The sequence below is a fragment of the Gallinula chloropus genome (assembly GCF_964237585.1).
Source record: "Gallinula chloropus genome assembly, chromosome: 2".
NCBI lineage: Eukaryota > Metazoa > Chordata > Aves > Gruiformes > Rallidae > Gallinula > Gallinula chloropus.
The window spans coordinates 145,850,143-145,873,304 of NC_140086.1; the positions used below are offsets into that span (position 1 = coordinate 145,850,143).

The 23,162-nt window shown below is 39.5% G+C and overlaps 1 protein-coding gene across 1 annotated transcript in view; it reads left to right on the forward strand.

Moving 5' to 3' along the window:
• The window catches only part of APBB1IP (amyloid beta precursor protein binding family B member 1 interacting protein), a gene marked incomplete at both ends in the record, with an annotated part of 49,907 nt that overhangs the window by 13,822 nt on the left and 12,923 nt on the right, over window positions 1-23,162 (forward strand). The window contains 4 exons of the mRNA XM_084260688.1: window positions 2,923-3,044; window positions 10,846-10,920; window positions 12,235-12,378; window positions 16,035-16,145. Coding sequence (XP_084116814.1) covers window positions 2,923-3,044; window positions 10,846-10,920; window positions 12,235-12,378; window positions 16,035-16,145 — 452 coding nt within the window. The remainder of the gene's footprint in view (window positions 1-2,922; window positions 3,045-10,845; window positions 10,921-12,234; window positions 12,379-16,034; window positions 16,146-23,162) is intronic.

The following is a 23,162-nucleotide window of genomic DNA, read 5'->3' on the forward strand; positions in this document are numbered from 1 at the left end:
TATCTCTGCTCTTCAAAAAAAGGATGCAGTGCTCAAGTGCTGTCAGCAGGCTGTTGTTACCTGCTGGCCAAACAAATGTTGTAATTAAACAAGACACTCAGAGCAGCATTTCAGTCCCTTCTAATGCTTTTCGCTTGTGGTGGTTATTGTCTTAAATGTAGTTGTAAAGAGGATCTTGTACTCTGACAGGGCTGCAGCTCTGCTGGTGGTACCTTATGATTTAGGAGGTAACTAACCTGGCCTCCAGGTACCCTAGGAGAACAGCTATGCAAAACTTGTGTGTTGTTTGGTGCAACTTAAGGTTCCAAAAGACCTTCAGGCCTGATTAAGAATGAGATATTCTCTAATTGAGAGTTATTTCAAAATATTTTTGTTCTCCAGATTACAAAGATATTCACATGGAAATAAAAGGAAAATTGCAATAACTTTCTTCCAGGATACCTGACCTAGGAAACTGTCAATCAGCCTTTAGCATTTTTAATTTACAGACTCCTAGCAGAGATGTAAAAATGCACAAATAAAGTTAAATATCAATGTTGTACTTCAAAAAAGCCTCAGGAATAATCATCCTGCTATACTAAAACTAAAACAAAAGCATGTAAAAATAGCTAGAAAAGGCCTGACTGCTCATGAGCAAGGAGAGATTCATCTGCTTGTTAGAATGGCAGAGACAGTAAATGCCCATCTGTCCTCTCTACTCCATTAAAATCATACATGAAGCAATCTTGCTGCATTCTTTTGTCCCTGATTCTCTTAACTAAGGAAAGAATGGAAATACCATTAAACCCTAGAAATGTCACAAATATAACAAATATAAATGTAATTTAGGGTGTTTCTTGTGTTGGAAAATAATTTGAGTGTTTTCTTGTCTTGGAAAGTTGCTCCCTCTGGTGTCGCATGACTTGGACAAACATTTCTGAGACCAGATGACAGAATATAAAAAAATTTTCTGAATTGCTGTAATTATTAAAAAGAATGTACTTATGTCTCTGCATAGTCTGGATAGAAATTTATAATTCTCTGTCACACAATTGAAACTGAAGGTATCAGAGACATCATGTGCTACAAACATTGGGGGTAATGGTTAGACTCTTTTTAAGTAAAAGTTACTTGTGTTACTTTAGTCCCAGCTAATGCTAGGTGCTCTGCACTGTTTTGATACATACTCTCATGATGAATAAAAACTATTTAAAAGCCAGGACAGAAGAAGAGTAGAAAAGGTCCTACCAAGGATCAGTTGGTTCAGGAAAAGTCTGTAAACTGATGCAGAAGTCGGTCATCAGGTCCAAATCAGCTGGGAATAGACCCTTTTTATTTGTAGGAGGGAATTTTGCTATGGATGGAATGATACATATTCTTGTGTTGCTTTCCATGTGCAGCAACATGCAGTTAATTTTGGTCAAAATTAAAACAATATGATCTATTCTTTATTCTTGTCAGTATACTTCCTGGCAGTTCTAGCTAGTTCTGTTATGATCAGTGTGCTTAGTAAATAGGCTTTCCTGTTGTTTCACTTTCTACCTGCTTTCTATGGTAATTGTTAAAGGAATAAAATTATCTTTAAGAAGCAAATCCAAGCAGAAAATATTTCAGACTGAACTGAAAAGTCCAAGAGAGTTTTATATCAGAACATCCTTACCAGAGTATCTTATATGTACTGTTAACATTGAAAGACAACCATTGTACATAAAATACAGTTTTATTTAAATATCACAGATAATCCCAGCAGTGGGGGGACGTAACACTGGACTGTACGTAACAGCACGTATTTTGCAATTAATAGTATTGCCTTTTAATAGACATACAGATTTGGTGTTCTTTTGCATAGTGAACCCTTGTCAAAAGTAACAAGAAGTGTTAAAAAAGAAAGCCTGTGAAATGTATGTTATCTCCTCTTACACTGGCCCAATCTAGGCCATTGAAAGATGTGATCACCACAGACAACTGAAATGGGGGAACAGCTTTTCCCAGGGCTGCCAAAAATCATACTAAAAATTGGAGCTGGGTGAATGCCCTGCTCTAATACTGAATTTAAGGAAAAATGCAATTTAGGTCCTTCTAAAATTGCCTGTCAAATTATGCTCAATTCCTTTTCCTTCCAAAGAGGCTTTATGTGACTTTTCAGCTATGTCATAGAACTGAAGCCACAGATGAGTGATAGGAGTACCTAACATCAGCATGCCCTGTGGCTTTCCTGGGTGGAGGACCTGGTTTAGATCAGCTCAGGGAGAGAATGGTTCTCAGGTCTCCCATGTCTATGATGAAGTTTTTAACTGCACAGATGCTGGGTGAGGTTTTTAACTGCACAGATGCTGGGTGAAACTGTATATCTCCACATCAGCTGTCTTCCTATTTCCCCTGTTTTTCTATTTCTGTTTTTGATACAGTTGCTTGGGGAAAAAAAATACTCTTTTCTGTGCATAGAATTCTTCCTGCTAACAAAAAGCAATTTTTCATTCATTTCAATGAGTAAAATACAAGGAAATAAAGTTTTACTGGTTTGGTTTTTTTTTTTTTAATTCAGTAATCAAAACAAATGCAAACCCTCCCAAGCATACTGCAAACATTAAAAAACAAAAGCAAAGAAAAGCAGAAAGCCATTGGGAGACATGAGTGTAACCATCTACCTCTCCTGGGTCACTGTTTCCATTCTTTGTGATCTTTGGGCAACAGCACAGAGATGGAGGAGGGGAATCCAAGGGCATGCCAGGGCTACGGAAGGCATCTTCTGTAGCTGACTTGCCTTTCCACATGACACTATTTTTGTGTGGTGGTGCTCCTGTCTCTCCAGTGGAAAAGAGTGCTGGGCTTTCCAGTTCTGAGGAAACATCAGATAACGATGACATTCTTACAGAGGAATTTCTGCAGCCTCAGGAGAGGAGAGAGTTTGAGTGTCTTACATTACTTCTTCTGTCTCTTCAGAAAGATTTTTTGAAGACCATGAAAATGTTGTTGAAGTGTTATCACACTGGACTCGAGACACTGAGAATAAGATTCTGTTTTTGGAAAAAAGTGAAAAATATGCTTTATTTAAAAATCCCCAGGTAAGCTAACATGGTATTTGGAGAAGAGTCTAAAATTATGTCATTTAATCCACATGCTGCCTATTTGTTTATTTGCTTTCAGCTCTGTCACTTCAGAATTAGAGAAAGCAGAAATTGTACTTTCAACAAAAAAAAACCCACCAAAATGTTGAATGCAAGGATTTGAAAATTAGTACTTTATGGGTTTTTTTCTGATACTCCTTTTAAAGTCCCATCTGCAGTGGTAAAAAAATCAGGCTTGTAGTTCTCCACTGGTACAAGTTGTTGCTTAGGCACAGATCTCAACTGGAATGAGATGTAAAAACTTGGCCTCTGTCTTTACTACGGTGTCTTCATGGTTTCTACTGATGAAAATCAACATTTCCTTGAAGGTCGAGTTTTGGCCAGTTGTCCGTGAAACTTCCTAAAAAAATAGACTACCACAGATTGTTTATCTGGGTTTAAACTGGGGAAAAGAATTGAGTAAACAGTAACCCGTGCACACTGCATGTGTAAAAAGAGAGTCTGCACGTTGAATTATGTAAAATTATTCAGGATAGCCTGATAGACAAAATACTTTATTTATTGTGGTATGGGGTCACATTGTATTTAGAAAGACCCTAGCACATATAATTGATGGGTTCTGGGGTGCTATATCTTTTCCCCTTGTCAGCAGTCTGTTAACTCTCTGGGTGTCTGATTTGTTCCTGAGGGCAGCAGGAGAAAAATCGGCTATTCAGCGTTGCCCAACAAATGAGTCAAATATATAATTTGGCAGCAAATCTCACCAAGCAGCTCATTAGGAAGTTTTTTTTTTTTTTTGGAATGTGCCAGCGTTTCAAATAAAATCTGCAGAGAGGAAGTTTCATTCCCTGACATAACAAGTGTCCACAGTCAGGGAAAGAAAACTTAGCCTGCAGTGTACATGGATTGATGTTGATTTTTAATTTGAAACAGCAAAGCTAAGTTTGGAAGTAAAACATACATGCTGGCTCAAGATACTGTATTTTCTAATGCACAGAAACATACCTAGCAGGAGAGGTTTGATTGTACATTTGATTTGTACACTAGTACTGTTTGCTGTGGCTTAGGGCAGGGCCGTGAACCTCCCATAGGAAGTAAGTCTTTGATGAAGATTGTGGATATTTTGATTGCAACGACCTTTAGAAGTAAACATGAACTTAACCAAAACCAGAATAAGAGTGTAGCTCTGTCCTCCCATCTCAGGACACGCCAAGCTTGATCTGGGTAAGTCTGCAGTCCTTCAGCTTCAGCCCCTCTGTGATAAGCTGTAAACGAACAGCCTAAGGAAAGTGATCAGTGGCAGCAGTCACACTATTGAGATGCTTTCCCAGTAATAAAGTCTAACCATCTGCCAGGCTTAGTAAATTCAAACATTGTGAGACAGAATAGTACAGTTGTGGTTTGAGTTTTTTGGAAGAAAATAATCAGCATTGCACAGACAGAGCTCACACTAGATAGTGAAACATGGTAAAATGCATGACCCTAAGGAGGTAAGCCCCTGAGAAATGTTGAGCTGGTGAGGGACAGGGTGTGTGATTACCTAACTAAGTACTTACAGAAACTGTGGCGTAACCAGCCCGCAACTGAAATCCCGGTATTCTCAGTATATTTGGCCTCCTGAGTCGGTCAAGGTTGCTTCATAAACTCATTTCATGATGACAGAAATTGCAGAATGCTTTTTTTTTTTTTTTTTTGACACAGTCAGTGGTAACATAGCAGCAGTTGGATTCTGTATTGTTCTTACTTAGTGCTCATTCTGTCGGGGGGTGTCTGGAGATCTGAGTTTTGTAATTTGCAGGTATTTTTCTGGGAAAAAACCAAAAAGAGGCAAATTCAGTACTTAAAATTTATTGTCAGACAAATTAGTGATACTATATTTTCATTATAGTACTTTGATACAATTAATTATAAAATTAATGCTAACGATTCCCATAGGCATTGCTAAATCAAGTGGACCTCTGGAGAATGTCCATGACCTGTGCCAATATTCATGATTCCTTTCTTCCTTTCTGTGAACTAGTTATGTACCTGGTATAGATTAAACGACAATTAATTAAACATGTTTCATTTTCTAAGGAGAGACTTGGTTTTGAAATGCAGGATTCATCTTCCATGTCTGTGCTAGCAACATGCTGCTCAGCTAATGCCAGTGGCTTTTAGGTTTTTTTTAAATTGTCATTCTTGTCATGCACTCCACTAATATTTTTTCTGCAGCTTTGTTTCTGTACAAATTTTGGAAGTACTTGGAGTACATTTTGGAAAAAAGTGCTTACAAATTCCTTTGGTCTCCCCCTCTTCACAATGACCAGCACGCTTTTGCCCTTTGATCACTGTGATATAATTTACCCTGCAGGGAACTCAAAGTAAAAGACCATTCCATGAATGGCATCAGTGACTCATCTAACAGAGATGGAGAATCACAAGTCTATGACTAAAGAGTGAAACAAGAATACATATTGGTACGTGTGCAAATAAAGAAGACCTTTATAACACAAGAAGGGTGGTACTTTGCCATGCGTCTGTTGTGCTCAACTCTTGAAATGTTGTCAGGTCTCAAAACCCTTTTCAAAAAGCTCAAACAGTAATTCACAGCTCAAAGAGACTAAAAAAATTGGTTTGGGTTCATTTAAAGTTATTTATAAAGAGCAGCTGAATCTAAGCTCCTGACTCTAAATGCTGGTCACACTTTTAGAACACTGTAGTTGAATTTTGCTTGTCTGCATTTTGATTTCCTATGTTTCTCTTTTTGCTGATACAAGCAGAGAGGATAAATTCAAACAGTGCAGGTGACACTACATGCATGTGGGAATTTTTATGGGTTTTAAAAATTATTTTTATGAAAATTAATGAAAAGTTGTACAAGTACTTTATGCTTCTGCTTCCTCATAAGTAAGCCAGAGATGTACCCTCCAATGGAGAACCCATACACTGAATTTATATTTTGTTTCTTCTGAAAAACAGGAGTACTAAACAATATGAGAAGGAGGTGGAGTAAGAATTTGTAAAGTCTTACCTAACAAGGGAGCTATAGTGAGTTTCATGTTCGAATATTTATTTTGAAGTCAGTGGAATTGAGCTGGTATCCACCAGGTGATAATTTTGGTTTTCACCACTTTGGCCATCCTTATGAATCAAGGTTTTTGTCTTGTCTCCACAGTTTCCTAGTGAAGGAAACATAGAAGGATGGGGCAGGGAACCTGATTGAGTGTGCTGGCAGATGCACAAAAAAGTGGAAATGAGAAAAGGGAAGTTTACTCCTCTTGTTTTAGTGATCTTAATTTCTTTCTCTATTAGTATATTTTGGACCATGGTATAGTTTTGGGTTGAAGATGCTACTCCAATAAATATTTTTCTTTTTCTACCTTGGGACTGTAACACAGAAACAGTCTTTACTCAGTTGAACTATGCAGGGAACTTGTAATCGGCCTATTAAGTGCTAGGCAGTTAGCTGCATCCTAGCTTATCTATGTCTTTCATTTGTTCCATGTTCCCCCTTTGATGATGAAGACCTTTATCCTCAGGACATGAAAAGTCAACTATAGTTATTTCTTCAAATAATAAAATTCAGTATAGAAAGTTGGAAATCAGGGTTTTGGACTTAAAAAGAGCTTTGCCTTTAGTTCCATTTATTTACATTTCTTACCTTCAGAGCAATTATAGATATCTTCTCATATTTTTAATATGCCTTTTTCTAGTGTACATATCACATACAGACTGCCAATACGACTGTGCTCTGTTCTAATTTGTACTGTGCAAACCACGCTGCATTCAGTATGCAGTTGCTGAAATGGGATGTGAGCTGGCCAGTTCTTGCTCAATTCTGGCTACAGCATGGATGAGAGTGAACAGGCAGCTCATTGCACAAAGATAGTCATGAGTATGCAGCAGCTGCCTTGTTTGCTGCATGCTGTCTATGTGTTGTTGCAGATCTTGCAGGTCCACAGAAGGACGGTTCCAGTAGCTTGATAGCCAAAATACAACCTAAGCAGAGGGAAGATGCTGCCTTAAACACCTGTTTTTTGTATGTACTGAGAAGTAGCTGCTGCATTCCAGCTTGGATCAGGCTGTGCATGAAAAAAAGCTGAAAGGTATCAGAGAAGTGCTGTTTTATTCAGGAAATTCTTTTTATGAATATAGAGATGCAGAACACTGATCAGAGAGCTTGGCAGTGCAGTAGCTAAGGCTGCTGCTTCTACCATCATCCAGGTTTGGTTAGCTTACATGCCACCAGAGATCTTCTTTGAAATTATTGAAAACACCTTCTGTCTTCCACTGTTTGAGGGTGGAGAGATACACAGCCTGAACTTGTTACCTGCTTTTCCATACAAAGGGGAGTGGCTGTGTCCCTAAGCGGAAAGGCTGCATACACAGACTTGTAGTACTTCACAGTACAAAGCACAAAATTAACTTAAGCTGGCTATGAAATCTTTACAGGGTTTTCTGTTGTGCATATGGAGTTTCTTGCTCTCTTGCATTAGCGGAGGGGAAATGCTGGTTTAACTTCTCTTAAGAAGGTCCTAGCTGGCTAGCAGTACATGTCAAAACTGGCACCAGAGTTCTGCATTAGTCTGAGTCAGGCAGAAAGACATGGGAGAGTGAGTGGCTTTGTGTCAGCTCCAGTTGATTTGGAGTGTGTAGGCACAGGGAATAATTCCACAGCAATGCTCATCTGCTCATCTCTGCAGCATCTAACCCAAACAGTGCAAACAAAGCAAACCCAGTGATGAAGTGTGCCAGCATACTTTGGTTTTTTTTTTTTAAATAACCCTTTCTATTTGGCCTCTTATGTTATCAGCCCAAGAGGATGAATCCAGCCTGTTAAGGAAGCTCAGCTCTTTATCAAAAGAAAGACATTGTCTTTTGAATGTATAGAAAATAGTTAGTTCTCAAACCTGTAGACACATGCAGAGAGCTGCCCTGTAACCGTATCTTGTCCCATTAGTGACCTGACATCCCAAACCAAATATGCATTTCCTGGTGATGTCCTCAAGACAGGAAAGAGCTTGCCTTTTATCATGACCTTTGACTACTGGACTTGGAATGACCTCTTGTGGATACATGTGGTTTGCCTCCTATAGGATGAATGCTTCTCATGAAAAATAGACCACACAGTGATAAAACGAGTACAGTGTACAGGCTGCTCCCCAGGTTTTTAGCCACTCACAGATAGTAAGTACTGTGTACTTCCAGATTTCAGAGCAGAGACATAAAGGAGGTAGTCAGTAATAAACAAAATGTCTGTTGACAGGTGAAAGATGACAGTGTACATCTGTGTAACGTTGGTTTGGGTGACAGAGTTTCTCTAATGAAAAAGATGCATTGTTGGAGATCCAGCATGGATATGATTAGAAACTTTCTCTTTATCGTTGATTATGTCAGTACAGGGTGGTCTGTGTTTCTGCTAAATAAATGCCAGATGCCTGAATGTGAATGGGTTGTAATCAGAGGAGCTTTGTTTTCTTATTATCAGTGCACTGAAGACCGACTGAGCGAAATGAATACTCTTCCCACCAGTAGTAAAGCTGATGAGCCAAGCCTTGAAACAGTGATAAGGTGTACTTACCCTGATAAATCTTCATTGTGCATTTTAGGGGTTGTAATTTGTCTTTATAATGATCTGTAGAAGGTGGCTTACAACTTGCACGTCTGTCTGCTTTCCAAATCTATCCCAAAGTCTGGAGGGCCAACCCAGCCTGATAGTGACCTTTGAACTTTTTCTTCATAACCTTCATCAATGCAGAAGTAGGTGTACTGATGTCAAGACAGCAGTGCTGTGGTAGTGCTCCCTGTCAAAAAGAGCTGTTGCACATCTACAGAGGACTTGGCTGTGGCTGCTCAGGGCAGCATCTTTTTTCCCAGTGGGATGTTTGGAGCTTTGTGACTCAGACCTATGGTTTTGGACTGCATAGGCAGGCATTGCTCTATGGCTTGAACTGAGAATGCACTTTTAAGAGGGTTTTCTTTTGACATGGTTTGATTTTTTTCCATTATGAATACTGTCTTCAAATGTAGCCACAAAACTGTGGTCCTTAGTCTTTGCTCTACCTTCATCCATGGACTAAAAATGCACCCAGGCAGTGCAGAGCCACCTATGAGCTGCTGCATATCCCAGCACTGCTGTCTGTTGTATTGAATGTTCAAGTCTCTTTCCTTATGTTCATAGTACCAACATGGCATCAGCGTAGGCCAAATTGCAGGTGGCTGTGTTTCTGATGTCCTTTGTCTGATTTAATGTAAATTTCTAAGAAAACAGTTTTTAAGAACTGTTTTTGAGGTCATCCTCACCTCTTCCCCTTCCTCTCCTGGTACCTCTCCAAAAACATCTGCTATAAGGCTTGTGCTCTGCCAGACAGCTGTTCACAACACTGCTTGAAAAAGAAGATGTGGTTGTGTGGAAGACCAGGGTTTCACTTCACATGAATGTAAATACATTGCCACAATTTCATAGTCTTGAGACATGAAAATATGGAAAAAGATTAAAAATCAGTTAATCTAGTTTTCTGCCTGAAAAACTGCTGAGCTAGGAGTACTTTTAATTGTCAAGTTTTTATGACATTTGTCTCTTTCCTGGACAATGGCGGTTGCCCTTTGTTCTGCAAACTTAGCTTTTTGACTAATTTCAGAGTCATCAGTAAGACTGTCCCATGTGTCAGGTATTTTCCAAACCCAAGCTCCTCTTTTGCATGTAGTATTCCTAAGGAAATGATAAAACACAGGAACTTCGAGTGTTATCATTCTGGCCTCAAGCCCATGGGTCCACATTCTACCTGATGATTGGCATAGCTGCTTGGTCTACCTGCTTCCTTCACGCCCAGCTGACTTGTCTGTAGGCAGCTGGGCTTTGCTATCTGGCCATGCTTGCCATTGAACAGAGCTGCTGCACACAAGTCCAAACGTGCTCCTGAGGTACCTTCCCACTGCCTGAATTTGCACATCTGAGTGCTGTCTTTTTTCCTATCTGTATGATGCAGATGGATGTTTTTGATGTTTAACAGAGGGTGAATTTATTTTTACTGTGTGCGTTGAGGTGCTGTGCTGCTTTGTTTGCAGGAACAAACAACCACTGGGTCTTCTGAGGGTGGCTGTGGCCTCAGCCTTCTGCCAAAGAACCTGAGGGATGTTTCAAAGTGTAGGCTTTTGTTTCAGTAGGCTGGGGTACTTGGACTAAGATATCACGGTGATAATTTCTCCTATATTTTTGAATATCTTCTTATTTCATAAAAATACTTTGCAGAGCATGAGCAGGGGTTTAAAAGTAGAAAATATTAATTTTGTATAAAAGCTTTGGCATATAAGCACTTTCTTAAAATTTAAGAGCTGAGTTGCATGCAGGGTGCCAGATATGAAGCATGCAAATTGCCAAATTGGGTTGTTAAGAAAAATGCTTTCTAGCTTTTTGATACTGCATTGTGTTTATTGCAAATCAGCATGCAATAAAATGTTATGTTTTCTACTGTCTGTAATAATATAGGAAATGGTGGAAATTGGAAGGAAATAATCAAACCCATTGATCCAGAAAAATAGCCAAGGACATAAGCCAGTGTTTTTAAGGTTTTGGGAGGCTGTATATACATAGGCAGAAGTAATCTTTTACTACCTGAATTATATTAAAAGTAGAGAATTAAAACTCAAGAGCAGGCAACTGTGATTAAAGTTCTCTATAAGAGATGCCTCTTGCATCTGCTGGCTTGGGTACTCAGTATGAAAACTGTGTAACTATTGAATGGGTTTATAGTAATCTAGATACTTGTATTGCTGTCTTTATAATGATCATCAATTTCTTTTGTGTCTTAATCAGAATTTCTACATGGCAAACAAAGGGAAGACTGAAAGCAAAGAAATGAATGATAAAAACAAAGAGGCTTTATTGGAGGTAAGCCAACGTCTCAGGTTGATGATGCAAATGTCACCAAAACGTGGCCATCATCTGCATCTGCTCTTCAACAACAGCATTTAGTTCTTTGTGGGCAATTGTGTAACAGTAAATTCTGTGATAGTTGGTGTCTTTTTGTCTGAGGTTCAATATATGGATTTCTCTCTGCATTTGCTGCTCACCATAAAAAATGCATATTGTATCCCCTATTAAAGAAATTAAATTATGGAGAAATATTTTGTTGTTAGAAACCACAGTGTCATGGAACATTTTTACTTAGTGTTTCCATGGAGAGTAATGCCATGATCACAATAAAAGCAGTGTTATAAGAATAAAAGAAACAGCTGTGCCTAAGGAACACCTGTAAGTCATCCCTTGTGACATTATATATTTAGTAAGGATCAGTAGCAACCAATTATCTTTTGGATTAGAAGTAGGTATAGTTCTCACTACCACAAATTATTAGCTGTACTACAACAGAAAAAGAACCTTTGCACCTTTCCAGAAAATCTGTTTAGCATCTTGCCTTTCATGCTGAAGCTTTACTTTTACATTTGAGAGAGAAAAAAATCTCAAGCTATGTGAAAGAATTGCAGTTCCCCTGGTAAACATTTTGACTTTGGTACAAGTTCACAAAGGAAATGCTGTTCTCAGGTGACTGGAGATTTCCATTTCAAAATAAAATGTATCTCATGAAGGCACCAGATGTCAACCAGCAGACATCCTGGTAAATTGTAAATGAAAATGTTAAGTGATAAGTGTGTTGGCATTAGAATTTAACCAACAGTAAGTCTTTCAAGCAAACGATGAAGTATATTTGTGTAAACAGTGTTGTAGGTGTTAGCATATATTTCAAAGGGAAAGCAGAGATTGATGGGGATTGTTTTTCTTTAGCTGTTTTGAGAGCACTAGGCCGTCTCTAAAGTTTCTCTCTACGGACCATATAGATACAGCAACAGAAAACCCAACAGCAGCAGTACCAACCATTCTGTTTTATTGCCTTCACTGAGCAAATCTATTACTAGCTAAAACCTTTTGTAGGTTTTTGCTTGGCCTTTTAGAGAACAGAGGTTTTGTGAGCCTTCTTTTCCAGTGTGAGCACCCAGCTTGCATGGCTCAGTTAGCACATTAGCTTAGAAAAGTTTCCTTTGGTGGTCTAAGATGTTCATCTCCCTGGTACCTGCATTCCCAATGTTCATATGTTCACTGTCACAGGAAATGTCTTTATTTTTCAAGGAAGCATTTTTCTGCTATTTATTAATGGAGTTGTTCTTAAATAAATTTATTTTGTGTATTATTATTCTTGTTGCATAGGAAAGCTTCTGTGGAGCATCTGTCATTGTGCCAGAGCTTGAAGGGGCCCTTTATTTAAAGGAAGATGGGAAAAAGTCCTGGAAGAGACGTTATTTTCTTCTTCGAGCTTCTGGAATTTATTATGTACCCAAAGGAAAAACCAAGGTCAGGAAGTCAAATAATCCTTTTAGCAATAAAACAGTTCATGGAGGTGAAAGTGTAGAACTCCCAAGGTGATATTCTCAGAACACTGTCTGGTGCATCTGAGAGGGTTGGTTTTTTGGTTTAACTTTGATTTCACCACTTGTGCAAATATTAGAACGTAGTCACTGAATCCTGTCACGATTCTCTCCTTTTGATTTCTGTGGATAGATAAAAGCATTAATGAAATAGCACTTCTCTGGAAGTCAGTAGGGGAAAGAAAAACAGCACTGCACCCTTCAGCTAGTGTTATGCTGCCAAAATGCTCCTCTGTTACATGAGTTCCTCATGGAAGATTGCTTTAAAAGTTCTCAAGTAAACTAATTTCCTAACACAAAAAAGGTGGAATTTTACTTTGTTTGTTCCTAACTTTTTTCACCAGTAAGCAGCATGCCAGAGGTACTATACATTTTTTCTGATAGTGAACTTTACCTAGAGAAAGTGTTGTGCCTTTTAAGGCTTTTTTAAGACTGCCTTTGTGTAGAAAGGTGAGACAGAAGCATCCACCTGATGGAATCAAATGAACTTTACAAGAGATTCATTCTTGTAAAGTATCTAGAATCTGAATTGCCACAACTGGAGAAGAAAAGGGGTCCTTGACATGTTGCTCTAAGGGCTGCTGGCTCTCATTTTGACAATGGTGAGGTAGAATGAGACTGGGAGTATTTTTAGGGGTTTTTTTGTCTTCTGTAAACCACTTCTGTTACCACTAATGGCTCAGATTTTCATATTTGAAAATTCTGGTGCTGCTGATGGAGCTTTACTGTTATGATTTGTGCTATGAAAATTAATTGTTCTGCTATTCCCTAAATTACAAACAAGAAAAAAAGTTGATAGCTTGTAAAAGAATGCCATGCTGCTGCTCCAGTGACCTGTGTTTATGACCAAATCTCAGTGAAACACAGACCTAGATTACTTTTGCTGATTTCACAGCAATGTATTTTGACTTTACCTGACTCTCAGATAATGGCTTTCAGTCCTCAAATCATGTTGCACACACACAACATCCTATCAGTTAGGAACTAGAATTCTATTTGGAATGGTCTTGGAAGACTTAAGGTGGACAGAGTATAAGAAGAGCCATATGAAAAGTCTGTCTTGGACATTTCCTGGTAGCCTGCCTCCAGCAATGGCCAGTAGCAGTGCCAAGGCAGGGCAAGCACATACAGATAGTGACCCAGCCTTTTTTCATGATCCAGAGATACCCTTTTTGGTGACTTTCTATTATGGTGCAAACAAGGGAAGTGCTTTCTTTTTTTCAGGTGATAGGCTGCCAGTGTAGGCTCAGGATGGAGCCATTCAGTCACCTTGTAACAGCTGTTTTAAGTGTAACATTTCATTGCCTGTTAGTCCTTCAAGCTTGCATACCACTCTACCTGTAACAGCCATTTTAAGGAACTGTGTGAATGCTTCAAGCTCTATATCAACAGGGACTGAGGACCTTGAATCTAGTTCTTTAGGAGATGGTCACAGCTCTTTAAAATGGTCCTACAATCAACAGTTTGCTCCTGCTTCTGGAACAGCCTTCAGCAAAAAGATGCATGTGTCTGTGTGTCATGGGTTTTTGCCCCAGTCAGCAGCTGAGCACAACACAGTTGCTCACTCTCTCCCCTCCCACAGGACCAAAGGGAAACCTCATGATCTGGGATAAGGGCAGTTTACTGGAACAACAATGGGACAGAGAAATGACAATATCAGGACTTGAGCAAACCGGTGAGGTACACAATGCAGTTCCTCACCGAACCACACAACTCAGAGTGTGCACTCAGAGCTGTCCTGAAGCTGGACTGTCCCCAAGCCAGGCATCCTGGAGCCGTGTGCTCCTCCCCCACCAGCCCCTCTTTATGCTGAGCATGACATCATTGGCATGGAATACCCTTTTTGGACAGAAATACCTCAGCCATTCTGGAAAGAGTCAAGTGTCTCAGCTCAAATTTGTGTTTAATGGTGAATTGCATTAGTTACTGGACTCCGTGCTGGAACAGCTGAGACTTAGGTAAAGGTATCTTTTGTGGAGACAGCAATCTCTGGTAGATGAGCAGCGTGTAGTGAGGGTGCTAAACATCTTAAAGCACAGCAGCAGAATTTAGAAGGACTCTTCAGTGAAAGCCCTTAAATTATGAGAGTTCATCCCATGTCAGGGTGGCGTGAAGAATGCACGTGCACCTTGCTGCAGTGATTCAGTTGTGATTGGAGTGATCTGTCATTGAGGTACAGTTGGCAGACAATAGCATCTTCAGCTGCTGCAGCTGTTTTGAAATTAGTCATGTAATTATGTTGTCACTTGTTATAAAAAAGCAAAGAATCTGGTATACTTCTCCATGTTGGCTGTAAAATACATTGCAAATGTGAAAATACAGGGACATGTTCAGATAATTTTACACACATGCCTTTGCTGGTTTTTATTGTTTGGGGTGGGTTTTTTTGTTAGCAAACCAGGCACCAGTCAGCATTGCTCTCATAATTTCTTTCTTCAGCAATAGTTTACTTGTGTGCTGTTCAAAAATATGCTGCTAATGGACAGGGTGACAAAACTGGATCAGAACTTCAGATATAATTTTAAACCGTGTTTCTTTTAATTATCTTGCTTTGTCATCTTAACATTGCAGAAATACTGGCAACAAGTGCCTTTGTGCCATGCATAAAAGTTTGCTCTTACTTGGAAGAAAATAACAACTGCATTCACATAGGTCTTAATTGCCATTACCAGATTGATAACGAAAAGGAACAACTCACTATACTGCCTGGATTTGAACACATTTAGGAAGTTGTAGTGTTAGAAAATCCTAGGTCAACACAGTCAATAACAAAATCCCTGACATTAGCTTCAGGGGAGAGAGAGGCCCTGTCTATATACAGTATGGACTTTCCCCACAAATTTTACTTGCAAACTCAGTTAGCAAATAACTCAAGTGCATGTTATAGCGAAAGTATCAAAAGGGTGAGAACAGCACAGAAGAACCATCGTATGTGAAAATACAATCCTATTCTTAGTCGAGAGAGTTTGGGGGTTTTTGAGGGGTTTTTTGTGGTTTTTTCTGGGGGGGTTTCATCATTTCCTGATTTCTCCATTCAGCCAACAGTGACCATGCAACATGAACACTTTGCATTTCCACTCAAAGCATTGCAAAACTTATGCTTTGTCTGAATAATTCTGCACTGAAAAGTGTGTCAACAACAGAAACCTTGTTACTTTAGCAACATATTGTGAACAGCAAATATTATGATAAACAGAAAAGGAATGATGCCAGGAAATATGAGAAAATTTGAAGCAAAACACACAAATTGTGTGCTTATTTCCTGATGTGAGCTTGTTTGTCACATATATCAAAGCAAAACAAGATCCAAAAGCAATTTAGAACCCCAAACCTTCTTTCTCCTCTCAGAATTATAATGGTGTGGTTACAAAAGCTGTATCTGTTTTACTAAAATTACTTCTTGGTGTTCTATTTGGCCATAAGCCCAAATCTTCACACAAAGTAATCAAGGATGACAAAGCCAGAACAACAGCAAAAAGTTAAAAAAAAAGGTTTTGCATTCATGCACTTGAAAAAAGTAAAATAGTTTTACATCAAAATTCAGTTTGTTCTAACAGTGATGTGCTTGCTTGTCATTTGTAGACATCACGGGATCTGGCATGCTTCCTTCAGTTTGAGAATCTGAACGTCTACTACGGTTCTCAACACAAAGTGAAATATAAGGCACCTACAGATCACTGCTTTGTCTTAAAGGTAATGTGCAAGAAAGAAATTCTACAGATTTTATACACAATTTCTTTTACATGTAAACATGTTTAAGTTTGAAGCTCCAAGAACCCTGAATGTCTCCTGCAAAATCATGTCTGTTTTCTTCTTCGTTTCACTGCTGATCATCGACATACCTTTAGCACCTTAATTTTAAGGACTAATAGTCCTGCAATATGTGTCTACACTGCATCTATGAAGCTGTTTTCAGAACAATGCTGAATATACTTCTAGTGATTGACTGTTGTGATACAGTCTACTTGGAGGCCTGTAGCCAGTGATGTGTCCCCAGGGTTGGTGCTGGGTCTGGTCTGATTCAACATATTCATCAATGGCAGGTGGGCAAAAGACATGCTTCAGCTACTCATGGAAATCAGTGCTTGCTGTTGAAGTAACTGTCTCATTGCTGCTTCTTCAGGTAACAGCACTGCCAATAGCTTGGGAATTCTGCATTCCCCTCAGGAAAGAATAAGAAGCCTTTTCACATGCTTTTCACATAGTTCAGAGAGCAGAAATGAAGTTTTGAGGTTGCAGTAACTCGGTCTTGCTTGCTATCTGTCATTAGTGAGGATTTCAGAATGCAGTTTGGTGGCTGTGTACAAGACTGAAGATAATCTTGTTGCTGATTCCCTATTTAAAGGCCTGCAGTGCAAACAAGAGATTAGAAAAAACAGTATCTTGCCATCTCAGAAAAAAAACTATGGAAAACAGTCACATCAGAGGTCACTTATAATGCCACATTTCTGCCTGTAGCTGCATGCTTACAGCACTTTTTTTATTCAAAATGTCTGCTAGCCTAATTTACACATGGCCAAGCAGAAGTGGTTTATAGACCCAGACTTATTTTCTGAAGCAGATGTATCTAATTAATGCAGATGTATCTAATTAATACAGATGAGCAGTTTTAATACTAGGGTTCTCTGCAAAATGCTCTGCAAAAAGCCCTTTCTGCTTTTTGTAAAATGGGTGAGCCTTCTGAGGTTAACAGGTAAGCATTATTTCTGAAAAGTACAACTCAAAAAGTGTATGCAGCAATGTGTTTAACTGTTCACAACAATTAGAAAAACTTTCTGGACTTACTCCAAGAGGTATGCTATAAATAAGAACTTACACACAAGAAAGTCCAAAAAATTCAACTAAAATTCTTACTTTATGAGATGTGGGATGTTACCTCTGCACCCTCAATGCAAAATGTGATGATCAGAAGCTCACTAGGGAAAGCTTTACATGTAATAAGCTTATAAATGTATGAAACCTACTCAGCAAAGCTGTTTGCTCTGATGCTTCTAAAATGTGTTTGTGGTATACTAGAATAAACATCATATTGGGAAGATCATTATATCCAAGCAACACTACTTAGTGATGAATAGATTATGTTACAGTGACTGTTCTTAATTTTAATTCCCACAAATGAGCATTTGGTAGATTCCTGACAGGCTCAGTTACAGAATTAACTTCTTCTAACAGCTCTCTCTTGCAGTGACTGGAGTTGGTCAGAAAGTGTGGGCAAGTAATGTTATCTTCAAATCTTCTGTTGCTTCAGAATGATAGAATCACTTAGGTTGGAAGAGACCTTTAAGATCACTAATTCCAACCACAGCCTAATCCTGCCTAGTCCACCTCTAGACCATATCCCCAGGTACAACAACTACATGCCTTTTAAATCCTACTGCTTGTTACCTGAGAGAAGAGACTGACCCCCACCTATCTACACCCTCCTTGTAGATACTTGTAGAGAGCAAAGAGGAAGCCACCCACTTAAGATAGTTTTCTGAGGGTGATGCAATGGATGATTTCATATTTATTGTAATTTCTGTACATTAATTCTGTGTATACCTTCTTGAAGGCATACAGCTGAAAAGAGTTTTGTCATACCCTTCTCTTACCTTTGGAGATTGAAGCTGAGGATGTAATCTTGAGGTCTGTGGGCTGAGGAGAGCAAAGTTAAATGTTGGTGTTTCTGGTTGGATGAGATGTCAGAGGAAAACAAACCATCATCCTTGAGATATTTCTCACCCTGCCATATTTTGAGAATAAAGTCCTTGAGATGAAGTGACAGGTGTGGTGAGCAAAAGGCCCAGGGAAACATTTGTCTTTATTATGCTGGCAACGTAATCATTTTGAAGGAATTTGAATGCCCAGCTCAGTCCAAGCCAGATGTAAAGTTCTCCATAGCCAAGGCTGCACTGCTGTGTCTTCACAGCTCATCCATTCCCCTCTGTGTGCCTTGGGACAGTGAGCTCTGCAGAGGTTCTCTTCCACTTACTTGTTTGTGTTGGTCACAGGAGAAGATTATCTGACTTTAAAGCAAATGGGGGAAGGTAATTGGAAGAGTAGCAGCCTGCTGGCTGTTCACCAAGGGTGGCTGTAAATCAAAGGAGATTTCACACTTTGGAAAATAGGTTAGTCTGCAGCCATTGTTAGCTCCAGCAAACTGTAACAACATGTGGAAAGTTTTTGAATGATGCATACCACTACATTTTTTTTAAAGAATTTCTACTTTTTGAGGACCCCCTTAGGAACTGCTGTGTCAAAACAGTGAGTAGTCATCAGCCAAGTTACTTGCTCTGCTGTGTTTCAAACTTGAAACTACCCAACTTAGAAGCAGGAGACCAGCTTGTACTTAATACTGCAGGAGGAATGCAAGGACTTAGCAGCTTCAGCAGTATCTTGCTTCTGTGCTAGGTGGAAAATCCTGCTGAATTCAGAATCAGACATTTCCCAGCTTTGAGCATTGAGTTAAAAAAAATACCATATTTATTTCTAACTGGTTAAGCTAATTGACATCCTAACTTAAACAACAGAGGAAATGCCCTTTGTTCATTTAAATGCCCAGTGAGGTGGGCTGATTTGGAGTTGAATATGGCCTCATGCTTGGAAGCAGCTGTGCTGGTTTTGGTTGGGATAGAGTTAATTTTCTTCATAGTAGCTAGTATGGGGCTGTATTGGGGGTCTGTGCTGGAAACATTCTTGTTAACACAGCACTGAACTACACGGGCTTTTGCCTCCAAGTCTTCGTGACATTTCTTTGAATGTTGCTTCACCTTGATCTCCCTCAGTGGGGCACAGGCTTTTTCTCCAGTTTCTTCTCTAGGGTTGCAGGCAGTGAGGGGCTGAGAGACAGTGAGCCTTTGGCCCTAGTGCATGTCCCAGCTAACGTGCATCTAACTACTGCGAGCTGGCAGCTCCATCTGTCCTGTTTCTTTTTTAATCTAGCCATTTAACTTCAACTTCAGTGGCCATACCTGGGTTACTTAGCTGATACTGGCTTGAGTACTGGTGTTAGTGTAGCAACAAGGCTTTTGCAGTTTGTGATGTTGGAGCTGCACTTAGTCTAGCTGTTTTAAACTAGCTCAAACATAAATGTTCTTGTCTGCAGATCCATCCTGTAGGACGTTCCTCTTACAGCTAGAGAAGCGTGATGTGTGGTGAGCACTTCTTGCAATTACATCAGCACCCCATTGTATATACTGTAGCTCTGAACAAAAATGTTCACACAGCAATCTTTTTTTGCTTATTTGTTAACCATCGAGACACTGAGGAGATAGTGGGGAAGAGGGTGGTGTGCTGAAAACAATTCAAAAGCATGTCAAAGTGCCTACCAGCAAAGGAGAACACACTTTGCTGAGCTCATTCAGGAGTTTCCTTTCAGGATGATTCAAGAGACAACTGCAGTAACTGAACAAAGCAGCTGCTTCCTCATATCACCCCCTCCCAGGCAGCAGAAAGCCCAGCTGGGGCCAACTGAAAAGAGCACAGCTGCCTGGTTGGTGTCAGACAGGGTCACCTTCAGCAGTCCCTGTGCAGCAAACCAAAGCCAATGTGGCTGGGTCCTGAAGCTGAGAGTGCAGCCTGGCACAGAGGCTCCAATGCAGTTGTCTTTCAGGAATCCTATAGTGCTTGAAGAACTGTTTTATTTCCTAGTGGCTACCTGGTCTGTGCTGAGCCATAACCTTCTTGAATTTTTCTATACCACTTCTAAACAAGCCTTCTTACCTCAGAGGAAGTCACAGATTTAAAAATAACAACCCAAAAAAACAAACAACACAACACTACCCTCCCCAACTTAAAACCCTCAGCATATTAAAAACAGAGCCTCTGAATAAAATAAATAATCTTGGGCTATCTGCTCTTCTAAACACGCAGGTCTGTCCTATTTTCTACTCAGCCTAAATGTGATGCTTGCAAAAATTTAAAGGTCCCAGAGATAAAGTGAGTCTTTTCTTTATAGAGAGTTCCATATGCAGAGAAGAAGAAAGGAAGTGGCAGCCAAGTGTGATTGAAGACTGACTCAAATCTGCCCTTTTCAAGGTCAGATCTGCCCCTCTGTGTCATGCAGAGGAGGCAGGAGAGGGGAGCTGCACAGCTCTCCCCACCACCCTGCAGAGAGTGCTGAGTGCTCCTGGGAGAGAAGCAGCAAGGGAAAAATAATCTCTCTTCTTCACAGAAAAAGTAATTTCACAGCCCTTACACAGCAGGTGTGCAGGTTGGAATCGTTTGGTTCCTCACAGTCACCTTTGCATTTAAAAATGCAAATTTTTATGCATAAATTCCCTGTAGATCCTCTTTTTCACCATCTACTGTGTTACACAGGAAATGCTGTTGAAATGGATGAGACCTTTTGTTACCCTATTTCATATTCCGAAGCTGAAAGTCCCCAAAAGGAAGAGATTCCAGCATGAAGGGATCTATTCATCATGCTAGTGACAGCATGCCTTGCACTGAACAGAAATTGTAGATGTAATGTTTATTTTGTGCATTCAGAGTGCCTCTGTGTGTGTATGTATGTGCCTGCGCACGCGAGTTCAGGAGCTGGTTTTGTCACACCACGTTGAAAAATCTCTCAAAGCAGACAAATAGCAAGGTAATCTATATGCAAATTTGCTGGTTTAGTCAGTCTGATGTGCCTGTGACAAAGAGTGGATTTAATTATAGTTTATTGGTGCTGGTTGTGCTTGAGTAATCTGGAGGTAATGGTGCATAATGCTGAATTAATCTAGGATGAAAAAAATTGGTTTCCTGGGGATAAACTGAGACAAAGGCAAATCATCTTCTATTTCCACAGCTGGGTACATTTTCCTGTGCAGTCTAAACAGCTACGTTTTCCTGGAGTCATTTGGAAGCTACTGTACTATTAAAAAAATCCTAACGGTCCCAAGAATTTTGGAAGTAAATTTTCAAGAACAGTGGTGTCATTCTAGCAGGTGATTTGGTATTTAGTCATTCCACTCCTGATCCCCTCCTCCCTCGCACCCAGGATGTTCCATCCCACACTGAGTCATGTCCATAATGCATTCAACACAATGACAGTTAAGGTAGAAGGTGGGAATTAGCACTGCTTGAGACAGAAAATGTTAGGAAAAAGATGTAGAATGAATGTAGAATGCAGAATGAGTGGCTAGTGCAGGAAATGAGGATAGAAACCGGCAGCTTCTCTGTTTCTTTATGTGAAAGATTTGAAAATTGTGTTAGCATGGATGCTTCAGGTAAGTATTTCAGAGTAAAATTCATTGCTAGATAAACTGAAAAGCAAAATCAGAAACTGTTACAGAACACTTTCAGACGTGTGGGATTATAGTCATAGTACCTGTGCACAGTCTTGCGAGAGTAATGCATAAGCAATGGGGAGAACAAAACAAGCAGGAGAAGGACAGAGAATGGACACTGAGAAATGGAATATAAAAGCTTTGAGAAAATACTATTAGCTGGATAAAGTGGTCCTCTTTGGTTACAATGACTATTATGTATATTTTTAATGACCTACAATTTTTGTCCCCATCATTAGAGAAATTAGGTCAAAAGAATAATTTCCTTATAATAGTAAAGTTCCTGCTTTATCTGCATGGTTCATATATGTCTTCAAAAGATCAGTTAAGCATGGTCATCTTAATGCAAGGAGTACATAGCATCAGAATTGGCTATGTTTAATAGTACTAATAATTTGAATCACTTCAGTGTGACTCTTTGAAGAGTGCTGAGTATTAATTCTCTTCTTTTGGTCATGGGAGCCAGAAGAGCCTCAGCTTTTAGGGGAAGTTAGCTCAACATAGTACAAGTTCATCAGTAGAAGATAAGGTATCCAAAAACATTGACCATTTTGTGAAAATCTGTCCTAAAGCCAAAGCTTTTGATCCAAAGTTAGTCACACTATGCTTCTGGCTATTGTTTCTGCCTCAGAGACTTGAGTAATGATCCATATATTTTGGGGCAAGGAATCCAATGAGATGCCTGAGTAACTTCAGTTTACTTTGTCTTCAATGTTGGAGGAAGGCAAAGCAAAAGAACATTTTATTGGGATAATCTCCAATTTCATGCACACGTGGCCTTTAGTCATTTGTTTTGGCACAAACCATAGAAACCACATCATTCAGTTCCCATTTCTTCAGGTTCCTCAATGTGTTCTTTTTTTACTTCAGGCAAAGAGTTTACTTTATATCTGAAATCATAATCAGTGCACAAATATTTTTTTAAACCTCTCCAAAAAGTAAGCTCTTTGTATTCAAGTGCTTCTGCTTGCTTATCTCTAGACAGTTGGTACCTGTAGACGAGACAGCAGCTCAGAGGAGAATACTAGATTCTCTTCCAAACCTTTTCAGTGCTTTTCTGGGTGGAACGTGGCGCACATCCTTTTGCTGCCTGATGTTTGAGGTGCTTGGGCCTTAATAGGTAAATGGAGAGGTTTCCAGCACTTCCAAAAATCAGGCCCAGTGATGCAACTAATTCATCATTGTTAAAAGTTTTGACATCAACAGAGAAAAGAGTTCACTGTGGTCAAATTATGTTGCATACGCCATATTATTTTGAAGTATTAGGTTTGTTCTTTTCTGTGAGGAAAATCCCGGAGTCCCTTTCTACTTGCATATATTACCACATTTCACTATGAGTTTCTGGGGTTGCTTTTTAACCAGTTGTCTTTCATAATTCATCTTGATGCTGCACATTTCAGAGGCAAAGGTGATAAACCTTTCCAGGGGAGATGTTTTCACTTTGCTGTGACACAGTACA